At 40.0% G+C, this 21,318-nt stretch overlaps 3 protein-coding genes across 7 annotated transcripts in view; all 3 read right to left on the bottom strand.

Moving 5' to 3' along the window:
* Positions 1 to 90: 90 nt before the first annotated feature.
* Positions 91 to 2,505, bottom strand: Fuca (alpha-L-fucosidase). The gene is made up of 6 exons (XM_017144128.3): positions 2,190 to 2,505; positions 1,967 to 2,108; positions 1,790 to 1,896; positions 892 to 1,368; positions 422 to 837; positions 91 to 362 (listed from the first exon to the last, which is right to left on the bottom strand). Exons 1-6 carry the CDS (start codon positions 2,419 to 2,421, stop codon positions 252 to 254), a joined length of 1,485 nt encoding a protein of 494 aa, XP_016999617.2. The 5' UTR covers positions 2,422 to 2,505; the 3' UTR covers positions 91 to 251.
* Positions 2,506 to 3,184: 679 nt separating this feature from the next.
* Positions 3,185 to 4,542, bottom strand: LOC108059057 (uncharacterized). The gene is made up of 2 exons (XM_070215524.1): positions 4,393 to 4,542; positions 3,185 to 4,335 (listed from the first exon to the last, which is right to left on the bottom strand). The coding sequence occupies exons 1-2, from the start codon at positions 4,401 to 4,403 to the stop codon at positions 3,258 to 3,260; spliced, it is 1,089 nt and encodes a 362-aa protein (XP_070071625.1). The 5' UTR covers positions 4,404 to 4,542; the 3' UTR covers positions 3,185 to 3,257.
* Positions 4,543 to 5,667: 1,125 nt separating this feature from the next.
* Mob2 (MOB kinase activator 2) overlaps positions 5,668 to 21,318 on the bottom strand; it is a 43,972-nt gene continuing 28,321 nt past the window's right edge. For 2 of the 5 annotated variants that reach the window (XM_017144117.3, XM_017144116.3), the window contains 3 exons: positions 9,666 to 9,826; positions 7,373 to 7,469; positions 5,668 to 7,306 (listed from right to left, as the gene is read on the bottom strand). In XM_017144117.3, the coding sequence (XP_016999606.2) occupies positions 6,277 to 7,306; positions 7,373 to 7,469; positions 9,666 to 9,826 (1,288 nt within the window). In that variant the 3' untranslated portion in view covers positions 5,668 to 6,276. Of the gene's footprint in view, positions 7,307 to 7,372; positions 7,470 to 9,665; positions 9,827 to 9,949; positions 10,288 to 17,895; positions 18,087 to 21,318 lie in introns of those variants that run through there. The other 3 variants (XM_017144119.3, XM_017144118.3, XM_017144120.3) reach the window with 3 other exon arrangements.

Raw genomic sequence — 21,318 nt, 5'->3', positions numbered from 1 at the left:
GTTCTATTCCGTCTTTAAAGACCCATTTTGTAAACGACCTTGAATAATATTTTTTTAAGATTATATTTATTTCTTCTTAACTCTTCTCTCTCTCTGTCTCTCGAATTTCTGCAAACGTGACTTCCATAAGGTGGAAAATAGTAATTTTATTAATGGATGATCATGATCACTTTTTTCCTCGCTGAGAAAATCCATATCTTAAATTAGTAATATCTAAAATAGTAAATAAGGCAAAGTAATTCATAAGCTCCCTATGAATTCGATATAGTTATTTTAAAAGTCCAGGCATAGTCAAGTCCTCGCTTATCGATGTGATTTTTCGGCGGGAACTCGATGTGCAATCTGTTATGATCCGCAGTCCACTGAAGATATAAAAAGTATGATATTATATATCACAACTGTTACTTAAAAACTGTTTTACCTTAATTTTGGTGTCACCCATGCCCAACATTACAACCTGGGTGTTCCGTTCATTCAGGATCTCTCCACCGGTGCCGAAATCAATTCCGGTCAGATAGATATTGCGGAAGACATTGATCTCCTTGCCCAGTGGATAGATATCCAGCTCATTGGTGTCGTACGGATACTCCAGCACAAATGCGTATACAGTGACGATTCCATTGGGCGCATACTCTCCTCGCGTATACCAAACATTGGCAGTGATGGTGTCGTTCTGGTAAACCCAGGGTAGACTGCCGTAAATGCCCTCGCCATTGATCTTCAGCCAGCGACCCATGTCCCTTAGGCGCTCCTCGAAAATCGGCAGTATAGTGCCGTATTTGGTTGGGCCCACATTGATCAGCACATTGCCATTGCAGCTGACTGTGGTGACGATTTCTAGAAGATATGAGATTGGAATTAGATTTATTTTTTTATAATTATTACACCCACCTTTAATGACATCCTTGGAGGTCATAAAATCGGCCAATGAGACATCGAATCTCTGACCCCAGCTGCTGCGATCAAGGGTGAAGGCATTTTCCCACTTGTGCCCTTGCAAAACTCCGGGATTGAAGCGGTCGGCGCAATTGTAAAAGTCGCCGTGCATGCAGGCGGTGCCAAAGCCCCAGCGATCATTCGTCACCACCGTGTCCCTCACAGGACTGTCGTTGTACAGCCAGGCGATGAACTCCTCGGAGCGCCAGTACTTGGCCGGGGCCTCCCAGTCGCCGTCGGACCAGATTATCTCCGGCAGATACTCCTGCACCAGCTCCATTTGCTCCGGCCGAACCTTACGCTCCACGAAGTGCTGCTGCATCAATAGATGCAGTTTATCGTCCGTCCACAGCGGGTTGAACCACTCGAACAGAGAGTAGTAGAGCCCGAACTTCAGATTCGACTCCTTGCGAACGGCGGCAGCAAGTTCCTCTGAAAGGGAAGAATGATAAGTAAAATAAATAAAAATATATTTAGTTATTAAATAAACATTTAATTGTAGTACATAGTACAAAAAAAAGGTAAGCAAATAAAAAAAAATATATTGAAAGACGTTCCACTTTAATTTCATACAAATCACGAAAAGTGTGTCATATAAGAAATATACTCTTAAACATAATAAATCATATTAAATTAATATAATGTTTTTTTCTCATCTTTGTTTCCTTTGTTTTTCTGAGACTATCTACACGATCTATATTTTATGATCCACTTACTCATTATTCTAAATGATAATAATAATATTGTTTTTTGAGTCTATCTATACGATCCACTTACTAACTATTCTATATGATAATATTAATATTATTTTTCTGAGACTATCTATTCGATCTATATCTTACGATCCACTTACTCACTATATCCCGCTTGGGTCCCACATCCATGGAATTCCATCCGAAACTGTTCTTCGAGGGCCACAGCGTGAAGCCGTCGTGATGCTTGCTGGTCAGCACTACATATCTGGCAGATGATAGATGAGAATTAATGATCCGAGGCATTCAGAGAGATAACACCCCATGGATGTGAGTACCTGGCTCCGCTATCTCGGAAAAGTAACGCCCACTCGGTGGCATTGAATAGCTCCGCTGTGAATTGGCTGGCGAATTCCTGATAAGTGAAGTCGGGCTTGTAATTGCGTTGCATAAATTGGACGTAGCCTGGATTGCGGAGGTCTGAAAGGGAATGTGTATTATTATTTAACATTTCTGACTATTATTTTAATTTTTAAAAATTATTATGTTAATTTCTCTTACTTTTCCAGTTAGTCCAGAACCACTCGGATCCAAAACTGGGCACAGAGTACACGCCGTAGTGCAGGAAGATGCCCACCTTCGCTTCGTCGTACCACCGGGGCAGGGGTCTCTGGTCCAGACTATTCCAATCGGGTTGGTATCTGGTCCGTGAGCCCAGCACCTGTGCCTCGACCTCCTCTCCAGATCGCCATGCGATCAGCGCCACCAGAAGCGTCCAAGCGGAGATTGCCATTTCCTCAATTAGCCGGCGATCTGATTTTTCGCCTACTCTGAAGCGACTGCCTCGCTTCGTGATCCAAACACAACTGAGAACTGTTTGCGGAGAACGATATTCTCTCAGAAAATCTGGCTTCCAGTAAAACGAATTTACTTTTGTGTTTTAGGATCACTTCAATACACAGTGATAAACCAGAAGGTACACTAAAAAAAGTTACAGGGTATTTAATTATTAAAACATAACGAAAACAATATAAAATAAAGAGTTAGTAATAAACAAAGTTTAATAATTTTAAGCCCAATTGCATTAAAATATTTACTTGGCAACAATTATAATAATTTTCAAAAAATCACCAAATAATTTCGTTTTTCTCCAAGTGATTTAAATATTTTGTGAATGCCAAAATGATAAGAAATGAAATTATTGTTCGGTGGCGATTTGTTTATCAGCATTTCTAATTTGCATGCAAACAATATTTATTTGGGAATATTCACAATAACAAGATACACATATTTGAAAGTATTATCTCAATTTATTTATGTATACAAATTTAAAAGTTTCTAAGGAGATAATTTCTTTTTATTTGCCTGGTATTGTGTTTCGTTTTGTGTTGTTTTTAGGAGCAGACATTAAAACAGTTGTTTTTTATGAATTTTTTTTATTTACCTCTCACTTGAAAAAAATGTGGGCATATTCGGTGGCCTGCTTGGTTTTTAAATAAAGCTAAAAAATTACCTCAGCTTGGCTGTTAATTCCAATTCTAAATCAGTAAGTACATCAAGTAAAATGCTCTTAAATTTTGTACTAAATATATTTCGGATGCGAAACAATATGAATATATATATCCGAGATCAGATGTCGCAGTGTGCTGACCAGGCGCGGAATCGTCGGCTGGAACGTGGAGACGAGTAGTGCGAGGTTAGGGAAGTGGTTGTAGGTTCATCACGAATCAAAGTTCCTCCCAGGGTAACTATACGCCGCGATTCGGAAAGAAGTGGTGTCTGCTCCGTGGGCGATCCTATCTTCAGCTGGAGCTCCTCTTTGGCCAGAACGCAATTCCTTGCGATTTCGTACATACGCTCGTACTTCTCGCCCAGACTTAAAAAGCTCGACCTGCCGGGTCCCTCGTAGAACTCCTTTGGCGTGAGCTTGCCAAAATCAATAAGGGCCAGTAGCTCGCCCACATAGTTTGGCTTCTTATCCTCCTGGGCTTGGACAGCGGAACTGCATCCAATCTGCAGCAATAAATCGGGATTATCCACATCATTGGTACTCCCAGACTCTAATACACTTGCAACCTGGGTCCCGACTTCAGTTCCTTCGTGGCCGTTGTACTTCAGATACATTTCCAGGAGACGGAAACGATCGGCCTCGGATAGTTTACCGGCAATCACTTCGATATAGTGCTTAAAGACCTCCCAGCTAAGTTCGTAGACGCCCGAGTGGTCCAAAGTGCTCTTAAAGGTGATCTTAAGCTCCCAGGCCATCTGGTCGATGAGTGATTTCCTATTCATGCGATGGGCGCACTGAAACAGGCGAAGTAACTCCCCCATATCGTAGGTGTCCTTGCGCACCATTAGCTCCCTGACACAGTCCTCCTCGAGGGACTGCACCAGATATTTGTTGCCAAACTCGCAGAGTCCAATCAGAGTATCAAAGTCATACTTTTGCAGCTTGTCGTACTCATAGCCGTAGATGTAGTCCCGGAACTTTTCGAAAATATTCGGACTCACATCGGTGAGTCGCACAACTCCACTGGTGCCCTCACTATAGTCGCCATAAAGCATTCGATCGAAGACATCGGAGGCGCAGCTAAAGATCAGTTTGTGGCACTCAAAGGATTTGCTAGTACCGCTCTCCTGTTCGATGATAAAGCTGCAGTCCGTGTGGCGATTGGTACGACCGAGCTCAACGAGGGATCCACGCAACCTGGTATTCAGGGATGTAATTGATATACTACTACAATGCGTCAGAGTATTATCTCACCTGGTAGTCATCTTAAGTCCCTCTGATTTCGAACAGTGAATTTTGCTTGTAAAAAGTATTCCTTAGAGATGTTGAAAGAGGTGAACTAACTGTATGACTGTTTTCTGATTTATAATGCTGTGAAAAATGATATTGTTTCCCAAAACTTGAAAACTGGGGATCCTTCACCCATTATCCTGTAATACCCATCATACCCACAAATAAAACATCGCATCTCAATTGAACATAACAGTTTATTTTATTATCTTCTCTCATAATTTCGCCTTGCATTTATTTGCTTATTTGCTGACTTAAAAGGTTTGTCTTTGCATTCAATTTCATTTCCACCTGTATTTTATTAATAACTCACATACCTACATATAAATACATGTATCTTTAGCCGTGTTTTTGGTTTTTCCTTAGTTCATTGCATCGCATTCAAAGTTCAACAGATCGAAAGTGTGTGTTCTTTAGGAGTATAGTGTGTTTTTTGTAGCTTAGGCCTGGACAGAAGTTCAGTGAAACTGGAGTGGATCAAGTTGCAATTATCTACATCGGGACAGGTTAACGGTTAACCACAAAACTGGCCTCTAATATTCTACTTCGAACTCATCTGTCTCTAAAGTAAGTTTCCTTCATTGCCATTTGTTTTCGCTATGGATTATAAACACAACACAATACAGTACAACATACAAGTCCCTTCTGTTTATTTGGGCAGAAATCCGAAGCATAAATCTTGTGTGTTCCCTATATTTATAATTAAGTGTTTCCAATCATTGCAAACTTTGTTTAAAATTGCCATACTTTAACAACGTGTGGATCCCATTTGAGTGTGGGCTGTATTTACCTGTGAGTGGGTGAAGTGTGGTACGTAAGTTGTGAAATATTCGGTGCATACCGGTAGGCGCCTGAAGTAATGTTTTCGGTGCATACTTTCAGGCTGTGCAAAATACACTGCAAGAAATAAATTCTTGATGCTATTTTAAAACTGCGTTTTGTCGCCTAGTAGAAATATATGTGGCTATGTTCCTGAACAATTGAACCAGTTTTACGCTCTATTTTAAAATGTGACTGCTTAGGTTAGTGCGAAAACCGAAACTTTGGACAAGTACGTTTGCATCATAGGGGATTACAAAATCAAGTTATAAACCTTTAAATATAACAATTAACGCATTAAATCTTACAAAAATACCTGATTAGAACCCAATATAATAATTAGGAAAATTCAAAGATTCAAATCACTAAAAATCTACATTTCGAAACATCTATAAAAATTAAATGTATTGTATATTTGCTGAGAAATAAATAAGTTTGGCTTGAAATAAAGAAAACAAACTTTAAAAGTTCTAACACTAAAAAGTAAACTTCCTTTTTGCTGTATAATCTTTGCTAAAAGTGACGTTTTTTCCATTCTCGGAGTAGTTCAAAACTCTTTATTATGGTTGCCTTGTAGGCGTTGACTTTGCATTTGCACTCAGGCTTCAGTCAGGACATTTTATTTGTTGTAGAAGAGGAAGGTTAAAATACGTGTAAAGCATAAGCACGCGACAACTCTAAACTCTACGCTCTTGCAGCTCCGCCTCCTCTTTTTTTTGTCTTTCTATACAATAAGTACATATCTAAATCAACGTTACGGAACTACGATGCCAACTTCGATTAGCTTTTCAATAATTTTGTAGCTTGTGTGTCATTTATGTAATGTCTGCTTGTTGCTTGCAATTAGCTCTTTTGCATTTTAATGTTTTCTCTTTTTTTTTGTTTTATTATTTTTACAATATTTTCAACTTTAGGATCATAGAAGTAACATTAAATAACATTTTTGCGTAAATCTAGTATTTCTAATGTTTTTTGTTGTTGCTGTTGCTGCTGCTGCTGCTGCTGCTCTTTTCGGTTGCTACTGCTCCACTATGCCGTGGTGGTTGAGGACGCTGCTGCAGTGGCTCCGCCGGTGGCTACCCCTGTCCCATTGCCACCACCGCCTGCTGCATTGCACTGAATGAGCCCACTGTGCTGATGCTGCTGCTGCTGCGCCGCATGGTGGTGGCCATGGTGGGCATGGTGGTGATGATGGTGGTGATGGTTCAAGTGATTCAGATTATGATTATTGTTATTATTGTTGCTAAAGTTTAAATGTAGTGCGCCCGCGCCGTTGTTCAAGGCGGCTGCCTCGCCCCCGCCAGCTGCCCCACCCCCCTGAGGAACCGCCGATGTGCAGTAACGCGTTGTATCACCAAATTCGCCGCTGGTCAGGTCACCCAGTATGCCGCCCAGCAGTCCGCTGCTGCCCGCCGGCTTGCAGCCCGCTCCCGCCTCCGGTTGCGTGCAGATGGGCGGCGCCACCGCATCGCCATCGATTAGGGAGACGGAGGCGGAGGTGCTGCCGTTGTTACTTTGTGAATTGACGTGCAACGCCTCCGCCGAGGAGTTGCTGTTGCTGCTGCTGTTGTGGTGTTGCTGCTGCTGTTGCTGCTGCTGCTGGTGAAGCTGCTGCTGATGCTGCAGTTCGCCGGAGGAGTGCTCGTGCACCGACGACGACGAGGAGGTGGCATCCTGACATCCCGAACCACCTGTGTCGTCCGTCAGCCGCAGGGCCACCTCAAGGTCGCGCAGCACGTCCGTCTCCTTCTCGTCGATCAAATTGAAGCGCCTGTGCAGGGCGGTGAGGTGCGCGAACGTCAGATTTAGATGGGTGTGCAAGCCGAGCAGCGCGATTTCTCGGAAATGCGCCGCATACAGATGCGCTATCACATGAAATTGCAAGCGTAGTATCTTCCGCGCGATCGACTCGAACGAGCCGGGGAACTCGTTGGCGTATTTGGTTGGGAATATCGACTCATCGCTGACCGTCTTCTGGGTGAACGTCATCACATAGTCGATGTACTGTGGAGCAGCGACGCGCGTCTTCTTGCCCTTCTCGTCGAACCATAAGTACGTTCTATTTGGGAGGATGAAATACCATTAGTTGGGGGTTTAAATATAATAAAACAAAATTAAAACTCACCTGTTGCCGGGTCCGGTCATATCGGCGCAACCGGATTGTGTACAAAATTCACTAATAGTTCCATAAACCAAATTCACGTGCTCGAATAGAGCGAGGGCTGAAAATGAAGGGAAGAATTTTATTAGAATTTTCTATCATTTCAAAGATTAATAATATCATAGATCTAAAAAAAAAATTGGTAAAATTAACCAAGTTAATTGTCTAATAATCCTCAACCACACAAATTGTCAATTCTACCAATCAAATAGTTACTTTCACAACAAAAAATACACACAATTAGCAAAGACATACACCTATTTACTTGGCAGAATTGACAATTTTTATGGTTTGGGACTGTTTGACAATAAACTTGGTTAATTTTACCAAGTTCTTTTTTTGTGTGTACAAATCATTCCCAAGACCCTAAAACTAAAATTGTAGATCAACAACCTGCTAAATAATTGCCACAGCTGGTGCACAGATAACTTTCAAAGCAGAAGCTATCTTATCATCGACAAGGGATTGGTTTCTTTCAGTGTCTGCTGCTCAGAGATAAGCACACGATGATGTTTATTGAGCGGAACCACCCGGTAAGGTCAATGCCGACTCAATATTTGCACAAGTGTCCTCATTACGTCAGTCGGTCGGTCGCCTGCATTATGAAATGCTAGCAAAAGTGGAGCAAAACAAACCAATGGCTTAGGCTCAACTCGCTTTTCTCAGCCCAATTTCAATCCCAAGATAAGATGTGTGTGTGGTGTGAGCAGAGGAGTCAAGAGGGAGAAGGTCTCTGAAGTCAGCAATTTCAAATATTAAATTTGCATATGAACTTGCAGCTGACTAGGGTTGTTAAAAAAATCGATAGCACTATCGATACTATCGATGGTTTAAATATTTAGGAAACATCGATTGTTTGAACCCACAATCGATACTATCGCTCCAAAAAAATAATTGAATTTTACATGCAACTTTTGGTATATTTTAAGGAAAAATAAGTATTTCAAAGTATATACTAAAGAACACGACGGTATTTTAATTGTTAAGGCTCAACATCGAATTTTGTTTCACTTTAATCGCTGTAAAAGTTAGACCGTTCTTTTCCCCCTAATTTTTAAAGGTCAACCACTCATTTTCCATAATTTCTTTTTCATAATTTTCCTTTATTTTAACAATTTTTTTATATTTTCTTTAATTGTTGATACTATCGATAGTATCGATAGTGAGCACCATCGATAGCCAAAAACATCGATGGTGTCCACTATCGATTTTTTAACAACCCTACAGCTGACGCCATCGGGCGACGTGAAATGACCCTGATCATCGCCCACGACAAACAGTTTGGCTTTGATTGTTTTTCCAAAAGCGAAGGGAAGATAATGAAGACGATGGAGGAGGAGCAGGAGGAGGAGGAGGAGAAAGAGGAGGATGCCCCGGGCACTTTTGGTGGCCACAATTTGCTGATACATTGCCAATTATTTGCCTCATTTGAGTCAACAAAGAACTGTGTAATTTGCATTCTGCCACCCAGCAAACAGATTATTTACAAGATGATGTAATTTCTCAAAATCGATTCGGTTCTCCTCCAATGATGTAACCAAAAGTGCTCCTCCCGGCGGAGGAGCAGCCAAGTAATTAAGATGTGACTCACAGAAAATTGGCTTAGGATTATATTAAATGTTTAATAGAATTTAATTAAAGTACGGCGTGGATAATTCATTGAATAAGAAAAGAAATAGGGTTAAATACTCTTAAAAAATAGAACTAAAAAGGTTATTTATTAGTTTAAATTGTCTTTAAATCCTTTTATATTCTTTAAAGAATTTCCCTAGCTTTTAAATATACAAAGAACATTTCTCAAACATTTTTGGGTACCCTTGCACTCCTTAAACTGCAATTAGATAATGCTATCGCCCAGACAGAAGGCTTCTGTTCAAGTTCATCGGTTGGCCGATAATGCATGAAAAACCATCGGGATGGCTTCATAAATCGGGGCACTCAACCGGAGCCACTGAGTGCCCGGTGGCGATTAGGCTATCAAACTTTTGCCAAACAGCAGCTGACATCGCTTGGGGCCAGCCGCTCGTTAAACTCATTTGTAAATCACACGATAAAGCTGCCGACAATGGGGACAAATGACAGATGTGGGTAAATAGAGGCAATTTGGAAAGAAAATCGGAGAATCACGTGAAGTTCAAATGGGAAGGTGTGTGTGATAATACAGGGAAAAAGGTTATGACTGTATTTTCACTATTATAAAGTGTGTAATCATGTAAGTTTGATCTTAGTTTATATATTTAGAAACTTGTAAACTTACTGTGTGACGCTAGCCATTCATTGTAGTCCAAACCAGCTGGAAGATCCACTAAGGCTTTGAGATCAGCTTCAGGTAATTTACGTTCTAGGACACTTTCCTCCAAATACAATTTGGTGTCTGTTGAATTTTGATCGCCATCGCGTTCCTTGCGACGGGCCTTGCTGTAAATTGAAGAGGAAACATATTACAATTAAATTATGGTTTACTAGAATTTATATAGTTTTGTTTTTTATATTAAATTGAAATGGTTATGGCATAAAGTAGGTCTGTAAAAGGAGTCTCACCCAGCTACGCATAGAAAACTATCGACAGAGTCCTGAGCATAACGGTACAGGGTACCAATGGTATCACCGATTTTAGAGGGTATTGTCGTCACTTGCCACATAAAACGCGCCGTTCTCAACAGACATTTAATCACATAAGAAGTTTGGGGCGGTGGGGGCGATGCGGTGGTTGTTGTTGTCGTTGATATTGTTGAGGTCGACGTTGATGGCGAACTTTTTAGTTTTCTCTTTGGATCCGATTCAGATACAAACGTTACTCCTATTCTTGTTGGCACCTTTGAGCTTAGAGTTTCTTTCATTTTTTGGTATTGTTTACGTTGCTTTGGTCATCTTGCCTCCTGCGATCCGCAATGAAAACAATTAGCCCAAGAACGAACCCAAGAGCGAACCGAAAGCTCCCGTAGCGCCCAAGTGACTCGCTTCAAATGTTATCGCTTGAAAAATATTACTCTCGGTCCGCTCCAGAAAAAAGAATTGGGTGGAAACAAAGAAGAGAGAAGACTCTCGGAGAGAATCAAGTGGAAAAACTATGAGTAACTCTACTCTTTTTGTGATAAAAGAAGGGTTTTTTTGGGTCTTAAGTGATTAACATATCTTAAAATATGAAAACTAGCGACCTTGAAAACTAACAATACGATATATAAAACTAAGAATTACAAAACAGTTGATATCGTAAGTGAGAAACGGCGTTACATCATAAGCCTTGAGGAAACCTTCCAAGAATGTAAGAACAGATTTTATTTTGACCTCTATGGGAATATGTAGTAAAATATTACATAGTGGCTTACCATAAGCCAACTTATTAAAAGAGCCACATAATAACCCAAAAGATCCTCTGAAGTCGGCAAAAACCTGAAACTTGAGCAAATATTTTGCACGCGCGACAGTTGAAATGTAAGGAAAGTAAGGAAAGGCTGGCACGTTTTTTAATGTTATTTGCAGAGCCGAAATTGTCAGGAGTTCAAGTTTGTTTACCTATTCAACGAATGGCGTTTAATCCATTTTTAAAATGCACTGTGTAAACTGCAGAATAACCATAAACTGTATAAAAGGACAGGATTAAGCCATGTAAGGTATCAGTTTGCAAATTCCCTTCACAAGTATTTAATTAAATTGTGTTTAGCTCATTTACTTCAATAATGAGAGCTACAGTTATTGGTAGGTGAAAGATCCTTTTTGGAGAATTTCAATGAACCAAATGAAATAAAAATTATTCCTTTGCAGCTTGCATCTTGCTTATTGGCTTGGTGGGTTGCACCACCGGGACGGAATGTGGTTGCCCAGATCCTGAGCCGGAGACAACCACATGTGAACCCGAAACAACAACGACCACATGTGCCCCACCACCAACTACAACAACCACTCGAAGGGCAACGACAACAACCACCCGAAGAACAACTACAACAACCACTTTAGCTCCAACAACGACAACAACCACCCGAAGAACTACGACAACAACCACTCCTGCTCCAACAACAACGACAACAACCACCCGAAGAACCACGACAACAACAACACCTCCTCCAACAACAACGACAACAACCACTCCTGCTCCAACAACAACCACTCGAAGAACCACGACAACAACAACACCTGCTCCAACAACAACTACAACAACAACGCGCAGGACGACGACTCCTACGACAACAACAAAGGCGACCACAAAGGCGACCACAAAGGCAACCACAAAGGCAACCACCAAACCGACAACAACCACAACAAAGAGAACCACCACCACTCGCAGGACCACTCCAAGGACAACACGAAGAACAACGCGAAGAACCACACGAAGGACAACCACTCGCCCCACCCGCCCCACCAAAAGACCATGCAGTTGCGGCTGCGGTCCAGGTGGTGTCAAATGCAAAGGATGTCCCGAACGAGAGACCCTCTGCCAGGAGCTCATCAACTCGGTCCGCACTCTGGAGCGCAGAATTCGCCAGTGCGTTTGTGGCCAAAAGGAGTGGATGTTGTAGACCAAACACCAATGAATGTTTAATTTACACCGATCTTCTGAATCCAAGAACTACGATTTATACCAATATTATTCATAGTACTAACTTATTGTCATATATTTATTACTCTTTGTTAATGATTTGTTAAATTTTCATATTGACTAAATAAAATTCTTGCTCTTAATGGATAACATTCCATTGCAATTTAATAAACTATTTTATTCTTTTCAAAAGTGTGTGATTTATTTTCCGATTCTGAGAAAAGGAAACCAAAATAAACTTTTTACAATAAGAACATGTACTTTTTGTGTATCGTATGAGATCACGTGCCTTCTGAGAGCTTTAAAATCCACCTCTAAACAAAAGAATGAAAAGCATATTTCTTATCGCAACTAAGAATCAACAAGTCTTTTGTTTTCATTTATGCAAAGAGCTTGAAAAAAGTGCGTAGCATATGAATGCTCGTGCTCAGGGGCATAACCGAGTTAAAATAAAATTTATCAGTCGACCGAAGAGTCAGTGGCAAAAGCGGCTCTTTAGGCACTCAAACAAATAAACTCACTTGTGATTATAATTATGCCACCCACCGACCGTTGTTCCCGCATGATAGCAGTGAAGCGTGCTGATAAAACTCGAAATGCCTAAACACGTATGTATGTTCGGTATGTATATATATATGCATCCGACTATATAGTCATCGTGTGTATAATATCAGACAATTGTGCGCATTTGTTTTTCCATTATTTGCTGGGGGCGGCGAGGCGTGGCGCCCACAGGTGAGCAGAGGTAACCCCCAGACAACAACTTCCCAGTTCAGTTGTTCTGCCAGATAATGAAAATCCGCCCGCATTTGAGAGAGGTTTGAAGGTTGATGGGGGTGGCTTTGGCGGTGGCACTCTAAGTAATAGTTATTCCATCAAGTGCCAAATAATGCCAAGGACCCCCATTACCTATCGATCTGTGGCACCTTCGTTTTTTGTCCCACTTGTCCCAATTTTCCCTTGATTCTTTAAATTTTATAACCAAATTTAAATACAAAATTGTATACTTTAATCTCCAGAGAATTATGATTTTAAAATGTATAATTCAAAACATTTTCCAAAGCTTATACATACTTCATTTTGGGCTTCTTCTTCACATTCTACAAATCTTTATAGATTAAACTAATGATAGCATAATATAAATGCTTATATATAAACTTATATACCGACTGTATTACATCTGACTTCTTCAACTTCGCATTTAATATGATAAGAAAGTTTAAAGGTAAATTAAATTTGTTTAATGGAAATCCCCTTTCTTATTCTTTCACTCTCTAACGTTCTCGTGACACATATTTTATGTTGGAGACCCAAGAAACACGTTCACTGGGAAAAGCTCTTAGTCGATTACCGATTCGTGCGACGACTTTATTACTCCTCCGATCGAACGAGAACTACTGGCAAACAAACCATTAACCCACACACACCCGAACACACTCAATTTACACACTGGGCCAATCAAAGTGACGTGTTATGTGGCACGATAAGGCGACATCTTATGGGCTCTGGCAATTTCACAAGAAGTTCCTCGGAAACGTCACACACAAGCCCTATAAAAAGTGGGTTTATAGGGGCCCCGTAGTATTCCGTGTTTTTTTTTTCACACATAAACACCTTGCTTCCATGTCGCAGAAAAGGCCGCAAATATATTTGCACGTTTGGATTTTATTTCGCATTTCGCGCTGCGTCGCTACGAGTCGAGCTAAAACCTAAAACTAAAGGCCGCAAAAATCGAAATGGAAACGTAGAGCCAAAAAAAAGGGGTGCATAAAAAATTGGTGATAAATAAAATTGAAATTCGAACTCATCATTTCCGTATTGGCACGAAGTGGTGGATAAAGGTGGGTGGGTGGAGCTTCGGCTTTGACCTTGCCGAAGATAAGGCAAATAGTTTGAAATATTCAGAGCTGGTCAAGAATCAATTAGCCAGAAACCAGAGTTTAGGGAATTCAATATCGAATGCCATAAACGGCCGAGAACCTGTCCTAATGTTGTATATATTATTCTTGCAACCAGCGATTCGAAACATATGGCCCCAAACACCCCGGGGAGGTGGAAAAGCGTAGGGACCACGAATTGGGCCATATGAGCCCTCCCATTAGAGTGGCCCTGAACACACATGTCCAATTACCTCCACCTCTCCACCCCGCCGCTCTATCACTTCAGATAAGCTCACTGGCTTTCCCGACTCCGCTCTCGTGTGCCATTTACCCCAAAATATTGCGATAGGCCTCACCATATGCTACGCACAAAACCAATCATCGTGATATTGATCTATCAATTAAAAGGCTTTTGCTGTTGCCACATCGCACGGAATATTAATTGTTAATGGCTACGTGTTTTTTTTTCCTTCATATATACGCAAATCATACTCAAAAGTCGCTAGTCACTCGAAAATTGTAGACAACGGCAATGCATTTTCAGCTGGTTATCTCCGTTTATTGTTTTAAGTTGGTGACTGTGCTTTCATCCTATTTTTAGTCCAATCAACTTAAACAACTTTGAAATAATATTGATTATAATTGCTTCTGAACCTCATATCATGTAAATTCAAAATATAAAACACTCATGCAGATAGAATATTGAAATTAAGTTACAATCATTGAAATGAAATCAGAAATGTTTGGTTTTAAATTCCTAAATGCCCGATAAATAAATATATATATAGGGAGACAAACAAAAAAATATATGAAGATAGATAAAACATTTTTATATTTATTCATTCCCCAAACATTTCGTCCATATGACACACATAAGGTACAATTTACAAATTATGTTTATTCTAATAGTTCTATCTCGAAATAGCTGTTGAGTTGATGAAATCGAGCAAATGGATAAATAGACCGACTAACTGGGCTGATTATTACAGAAGAACAGCGAATGAAATGGAAATGAACATGGAGCTTATCGAGAGTAGGTGTAGTTGGAAGTATTGCTTAATATCAGACAATGGCTAAACTACGCCCAGAAACAAAGGCACATCCACGACAATAGACAATGGAAGACCCTTGTCTCCCCGCCTTCTCCTCGTCCGTATCGCGGTTTTCCATAACTGCTATCAACTGTGTAAGTATATACCCGCCTATATACCATCTTGTGTGGGTGAGGGCGGGTTATTGTTGTTGACGATGTCGAAAGTAACGGCGGTGTAAGTGTCCAAAGGTGTTGAAACTGCTAAAACAACAACCACAGCGGCGGAGAGGAGATATAACCGAGTCGTACGATAAGTTAATAGTCGCAAACGAGCCAGAATGCAACTACACTGCGGCCAAAGACAATAACAAGAACAGCAATAAAGGACTGATAAGATATAGGGAAAAACGAGGCAGACACTTTGAATATGTGTTCTTTACAGAGAACATTTCCTTTGATTTTTATATAACGAAAAACTATTTATATATTGAGATATAAGTATAATAAAGGCATGCTTGGAACAATATCTTTAAGAAAATAAATCATTTAAAGCTTTGGGGCTAGAACCTGTTGGGAATTATATGAGCCCTTATAAGGAAGGTGGTTCGACCTTCTATTTCATCATGTATTGTTTTTCAAGTGGTTTGATTTTATTTGCGATTCGAATTATAGATGTTCCACTGTGAGTTCAAGCGAAGGAGCTTTCACTGCCGGAATTGGCCACAAACTTTGTTGACTGTCACCCCAATAATGACATGATGGGGATGATGTAATGGTCTGGCCATAAACACAGCCTGTCTAACTAGCTCCGTCTTGGGGTCTGGCTCCTACAAATATTGTTGTGGTCTGACTCCGGCTCTTTGTGCTCAACACTCGAGGCAAAAAGGGCCCAGGCCAGGCCACAGAAATGGAAAAAAATCGACTGCCGAAATGAGCATGGAAACGTGACAGAATAATGGCATCACATAAACGTCTCATTGATACACGATAGCTCGGGGTGCCATGAAGTAAATGGCATACATAAAAGGCAGACACCACCGCACAAGCCAAATGTAGGCCAGCAACTCTTTAAGCCCCAAGACGCAAATAGAGCTGGGTTAAATTACGCTGGAGTTGGAGATGAATTGAATACAGTGCTCTGATTCAGCATATGCATTTTCTGATCTCAAGTTTTTTTTTTTTAATCCGAAACGATGTTTCGAAGATATAATTGTAGAACTTTTCGTGTTTTATATTACGTGTGCCGGCAGAGGTTGGGTAGAGCGGTACTGATCACTGCTGTATTGCTATATTGTTGTCTCATTGATTAAAAGAGAGCATCCGATTTATTTAATGATCAAAATGAACCGCATTGTCCGCTTTAGGGAGCGTTTACTGCATTAAGATCGACAATCTCAAGCCCAATTTGCCAATGCCATCTCTCAGATGCAATAGCATCTGTAACCGGTTGGAACCGTTCACTCGTCAGATATTCATACAGAATGCATAATAGCGAAGGCGGCACTAGAGGCCACTCAACCGGGCGCGAATTACGTCATGTGATCGAGCGGTGCATTTATCCAGTTGGATTCACACTATTCCGCACCGCACTCACCGCAACTGGACTGGATTGTTTACTTTATTGCCACGGATGATAATTATCTATTGAGCAAAGGAACAGAACACACCTATGCAAGCAGTTTGAGACGTGTAAAAGCAAAAGTTGGTCAATTAAAAGAATATCGAAAGGTTTCCCCAAGTGCGTATAAATTATCATGGCAAATCGAAGCGGGCGCTTAATTAACAGACATATGTATAGTCAAGTACAAAGACTGGCGATGTGTCTGCCCTCCTTTGATCGATGTCAATTCGTGAGTCAACCGAATTCATGAGGCACAAATGAGGCGGCGAGCAAGTGCATGGAATAAATCATGGCTGAGTCGATTAAGAAATTCGTGCATGGGAATCCAACCGGTTGCTATTGTAAACTGTTCCACCGATAACGATCGGTATCGAAACTATTTACATAGCTCTTATCAGTTTAAGTTATAGGGAACCATTGTGAAATACACAGGAAACATATAGTAGCATATCATTTCCGTTTGTTTATTTTAAAAAAACCAACATTTTTAACATTTTAGAGAACATTTTTTGAAGCACCACTTCCTATGCTATTGTGAGTCACAAGTCTAAGATCAAAGAGCAAATATAATTTTAAAAACAAAATAATCGCAAAATGGTAAAGTTTTACTTCCACTGTAATTTTCTTTGGCGGAAATCGTCACTATCAATCATACAAGTAGAAGCTTTTTCAAAACAGTCCCCAAGATAAGATTATTTGATTGGAAGGAGCTTTTAGATTGCCTACTACAGAAACAACACATTAACCAATTAACCCATTCAGCTTAATACATACACTTTTCTTTATGTGTGGCTACTATGCAATTGTCAGTAAAGTGAAGTGAAGTAAAGTGAAGTGGGGAAAAATCGAGTGCACAAAATCAAAAGAAACTTCACAATAGAGACTATTTGGCGACGCTTGAAAGAGGGAGGGGACTTGGACAAATCACAAACTCATTTGAAGGTTAATCGCGGGCGGGGGGCCGGTTAATCGGGTGTCGAACGCGTTTTTCAAGTCCATTGAAACGGGTGACGCGAACGCTGGAAGCTGGCGTGTTGACGTGAGCGCTGACGCAGACGCGTACGCCGGTTGTGGTTTATTTTTAATGCACAGGGAAACAAATTTGATCATTCTGGACCATTTTTATATTTTTTTTAAATATTATTAGTTTTAACACACAAAAAAATTGATTAAATGGCTTACAACTTCTCGAGTTTGTATCACAAATCAATTTGCCACTTGATTTATCTGAATGAACTCAAGAATTCATTTCAAAACGTTCATTTTTGACTTTTAAAATAAATACAATTTATTTTGATTTATTCATATTTGATGCTAAATTTCCGGATTAAATAGAGGATATTATGATCCCAGAACTGATCAGTAATTTGTTGCTGTGTTTTCTTGTATTTTGTTTTGCTTTGCTTTAAAGTTCACCCAGTTGCGGATTGGTGTTGTTTTCCTTGCTTTGCTTCATTTGTTGATTATGACGCGTACCGTTAACCGAAGGAAACGAGTGATCGCTGACTTTTGTTGAATATTTTGTTTTGTTTTTCTTGTTTTGTCTTATTTTTGGCTGCTTTTATTGGCAATATTTATGGGCTTCCTTTGTTTTTTTGTTGCGTGCGTGCGGCCCGCCGTTCGGCAGCGGAATCAGAAGACTGTCTGTCTGTCGCGACGCGCACCTTTGCCGCGGCGCAGTGCGCTTTGATTGTGTGCGCGGGAGAGAGAGGGCCCGATTGCCCAGTGCCATTAGAAGCGAGAGCTCCAAAGCGGGGAGACGGCGATAGAGAGAGAGCGGTAGAGAGAACCCCCACCACACAAATCAGCTGTTCACCCGCTCTCCCACTCTCCCAATCTACACCATATAGGCCTCTCGTTCTGGCGCTGCACTTTGAAGGAAATTGGTAACGGCAGTTTGCATTTGAGCTTTCATATCGCATATTGCACATATTGCGCAAATATCAAACGTAGCTCTCATAAATTTTGTTATGCAAACACGCGTCTGTCTCTCGGTTCTGGTCGCATACTCTTCTTCTATTTTCCCTTCTTTGAATGACGCAGACGAATGTCCCATCGCGATGTCGATGATGACTGCAGAAAAGCGACGGAAACAGAATGTTTACAGTGGAGTCTACCTAAATCATCTTACTATCGAGGTAAATGCAAATCTTGAAAACTCATTGGACTGAACATTTGTCAAAGGACAAAGCTTAAAAGTCATTTTCCGTTGCCTACATCAGGGGGCAAAGGTTTTTCACTAAAAGTAAAATGGCTACATATTCTTATTTGTATTTCGTCTTTGTTTTGAAATAATCCTAGCCAATAAAAAATTCTAATACTAAAAAATTCGTATATAAAAAAAATGTTTTTTTTATTTAGATTTTTATAAAATTTTTATGGTGTTCAGTTTGTTAAATATAAATAAAATTAAACGAAAAAAATTAAATTGAATAAAATTTCTTTAAGAAATTAGAGTTCACAATTTTGTTTAGCTTTTCTGGAATTTATAATTTGGGATTCTATGTACAATGTACCCACCGTACTAGCCAAAAACAAGAAGTACATAAACGTGCGACAATCAAACAGCTGCGCGCCGCAAAATAAAAATCAAGATGAGATGGATAGACAGAATGTGTGAGAGGGAAGGAGAAACGCTCGTCAAATTGCCTGTTTGCCCCATCAGCGCTTTCGTTAGCCTTTGCCTTTGCCAAGTTCAAAATTATTTAAAACAATTAATATTCATTTTGTTCCGTGTTGTTTTCAGCTTTCAGTTGTTGTTGCCTTCAATTAGCCTTGCTCAAACTGCTGATCATCGTGCCTTTTCCCTTCTCCGCCACACTGTGTTTCCCTCCGTTGATGAAGGTGTCACAAAATTGCAGCCATAAATTAATAAAAAAGAATCACAAACGGCGAAATGACACGAAATTTATTCAATTAATCGCAAGCTGAGGACTGAACAACATCAGAATTATGTATGTTCTTTGAATATAACTATAAATTACAAGACACTTTCAAAGAATTTGCGACTATATTTTGCGGGAAATTATTTTGGTAAAGACAGAATGATTCAGCCAAATAAAAGCCATTTATGGGTTGTAAACATTTTAAAAGAATTCTTGATACAACCAAAAATGTGATGTCATTTGAAAATTGTGAATATATAAATTATTTCAATATATTTAAAATTTATCTTGTGATATTTCAGTAAAACCTACAAGATTTTCTATGGTTTTTGTTTATAAGAGTGACTGGCTTTCGACAAGCCAGAGACTTATTTTCTTTTGTTATGGATGGTACCACAGGGAAGTAAATTCCAATTTAATTATATTGTTTTCTGCACAATAGCAACGGATTGCATATTATTCTCGATGAGCTAGCTGCATTTGTCGCACTAATTGTGGAGCTTGAGGTTGGTTTTATTGATTTTGCATGTGGATGTGGCAGACAATAGAGGAACTGTGTAGCAGCTCATGGCGAACGCATTAATCTATCAGAGCCACGCTCCATTTACGCAGATAGACAAGCTGTGGGAGCGGTTCCATACCCCCCATACATACCCCCAACCACCCCACCATTCCACTAAATGTGTGTCACAATTAACAATACGAAATTACGCATTAATCAAGCACAAAGACAAAAGTTTACCGTCAAGCCAATGAACATAAGTGCACTAAAAAAAACCTTAAACTTAAAAAAAATTACATTTTAATACAGAATTTTTCATTAAATGTATTTAAGTATTTAAAACTGAATCGTACTAATAGTAAGTTAAATCAAATATTTTTTAATTTTTTTTTGCAAAAGCGATAAAGTAATTTATTTTTTCCTGTGTATTGACACGGACATGGCAAGCTTAGGAAGTATACATTTTAATTAACGTTATTTTTTGTCGATGGCGGATGTCGATGGATATTTGGATGGATGACTGAGGAGGATGACAGTGAATTGGGTTTGGGAAAATGTCCAAAAGCGCCGATATGAATCAGCCTCTGCCAAAATGTGACTGAATCCCAATCATTTTGCATCCGTCTCTTTCTCTTTGGCACAAGACAAAAGCCCCGGCTATAAATCGAAAAGTACCGTTTCGCCCGTTTGGCACTGCGGCACTCATTCAGCATACGAAAGCATTTGGGAAGGCAGTGGTTAAGAGTTTCAAAGGAGAAATACTCTGTAATCCAAGTTTACCACAAATATAAAGGCAATTTTTAAAATAAAAGATAATATAATAATAATAAGATCTATACAGAGAAACACTTTCATAACGATAGCTTTTTTTAAAGATCATCAAAAAACAAACCCTATTTTTCTAAATTTTTCTCTTCCTATTTTTAAGGAACTAATTAAACATGTAATATAACAAAACTTTTACTTAAATATCTGTGGCCCTGATTTAGCTTATGATTATATGACAGTCTAATCTACATTATTTCCCCTCAAGTACTGGGTATAACCAGAATCGCCTGCTGAGAGAGAGACAAGTTTTTTGGCTGGGAATGGGAATTGGAACTGGTAACTGGTAACTGGTGATTGGCAACTGGGAACTAACTGGTAACTGGTGGCTGAGAGAAGAGGGCTTAGAAGAGCGACTCTCTCGCACACAGCTGACGACAGCAGCTGTCCGATGTTCACTGTGTGTGAATTGGGTGAGTCATTTGTCCAAGACCCCCCCACCCATCACCTCGCCACTTCGGGACCCCTCGACCCACCGGGGGTGACGACAACTGACATTAATGTTTCGCTGATGAAGACAAAAGCAAGAGACACAAAATAATAATAATAATAATGGAAAGTATTTAAAAGAGAGTCGCTTCAACCGGACAGGTAGATGGATGGCAGCTGATGACGGGCAATCACATG

Source organism: Drosophila takahashii, chromosome 3L (assembly GCF_030179915.1).
Source record: "Drosophila takahashii strain IR98-3 E-12201 chromosome 3L, DtakHiC1v2, whole genome shotgun sequence".
Taxonomy (NCBI): Eukaryota; Metazoa; Arthropoda; class Insecta; order Diptera; family Drosophilidae; genus Drosophila; species Drosophila takahashii.
This window is presented reverse-complemented; position numbering and strand designations above follow the sequence as displayed.

What these genes read in the sequence shown, in the direction of transcription:
- Fuca (XM_017144128.3), bottom strand. Translation starts at nt 2,421, where the DNA reads ATGGCAATCTCCGCTTGGACGCTTCTGGTGGCGCTGATCGCATGGCGA. An exon ending in GTTCTGGACTAACTGGAAAA is followed by an intron (nt 2,109 to 2,189) that starts GTAAGAGAAATT and finishes ATTCCCTTTCAG; the next exon opens with ACCTCCGCAATCCAGGCTAC. An exon ending in ACCCAAGCGGGATATAGTGA is followed by an intron (nt 1,369 to 1,789) that starts GTAAGTGGATCG and finishes CTTCCCTTTCAG; the next exon opens with AGGAACTTGCTGCCGCCGTT.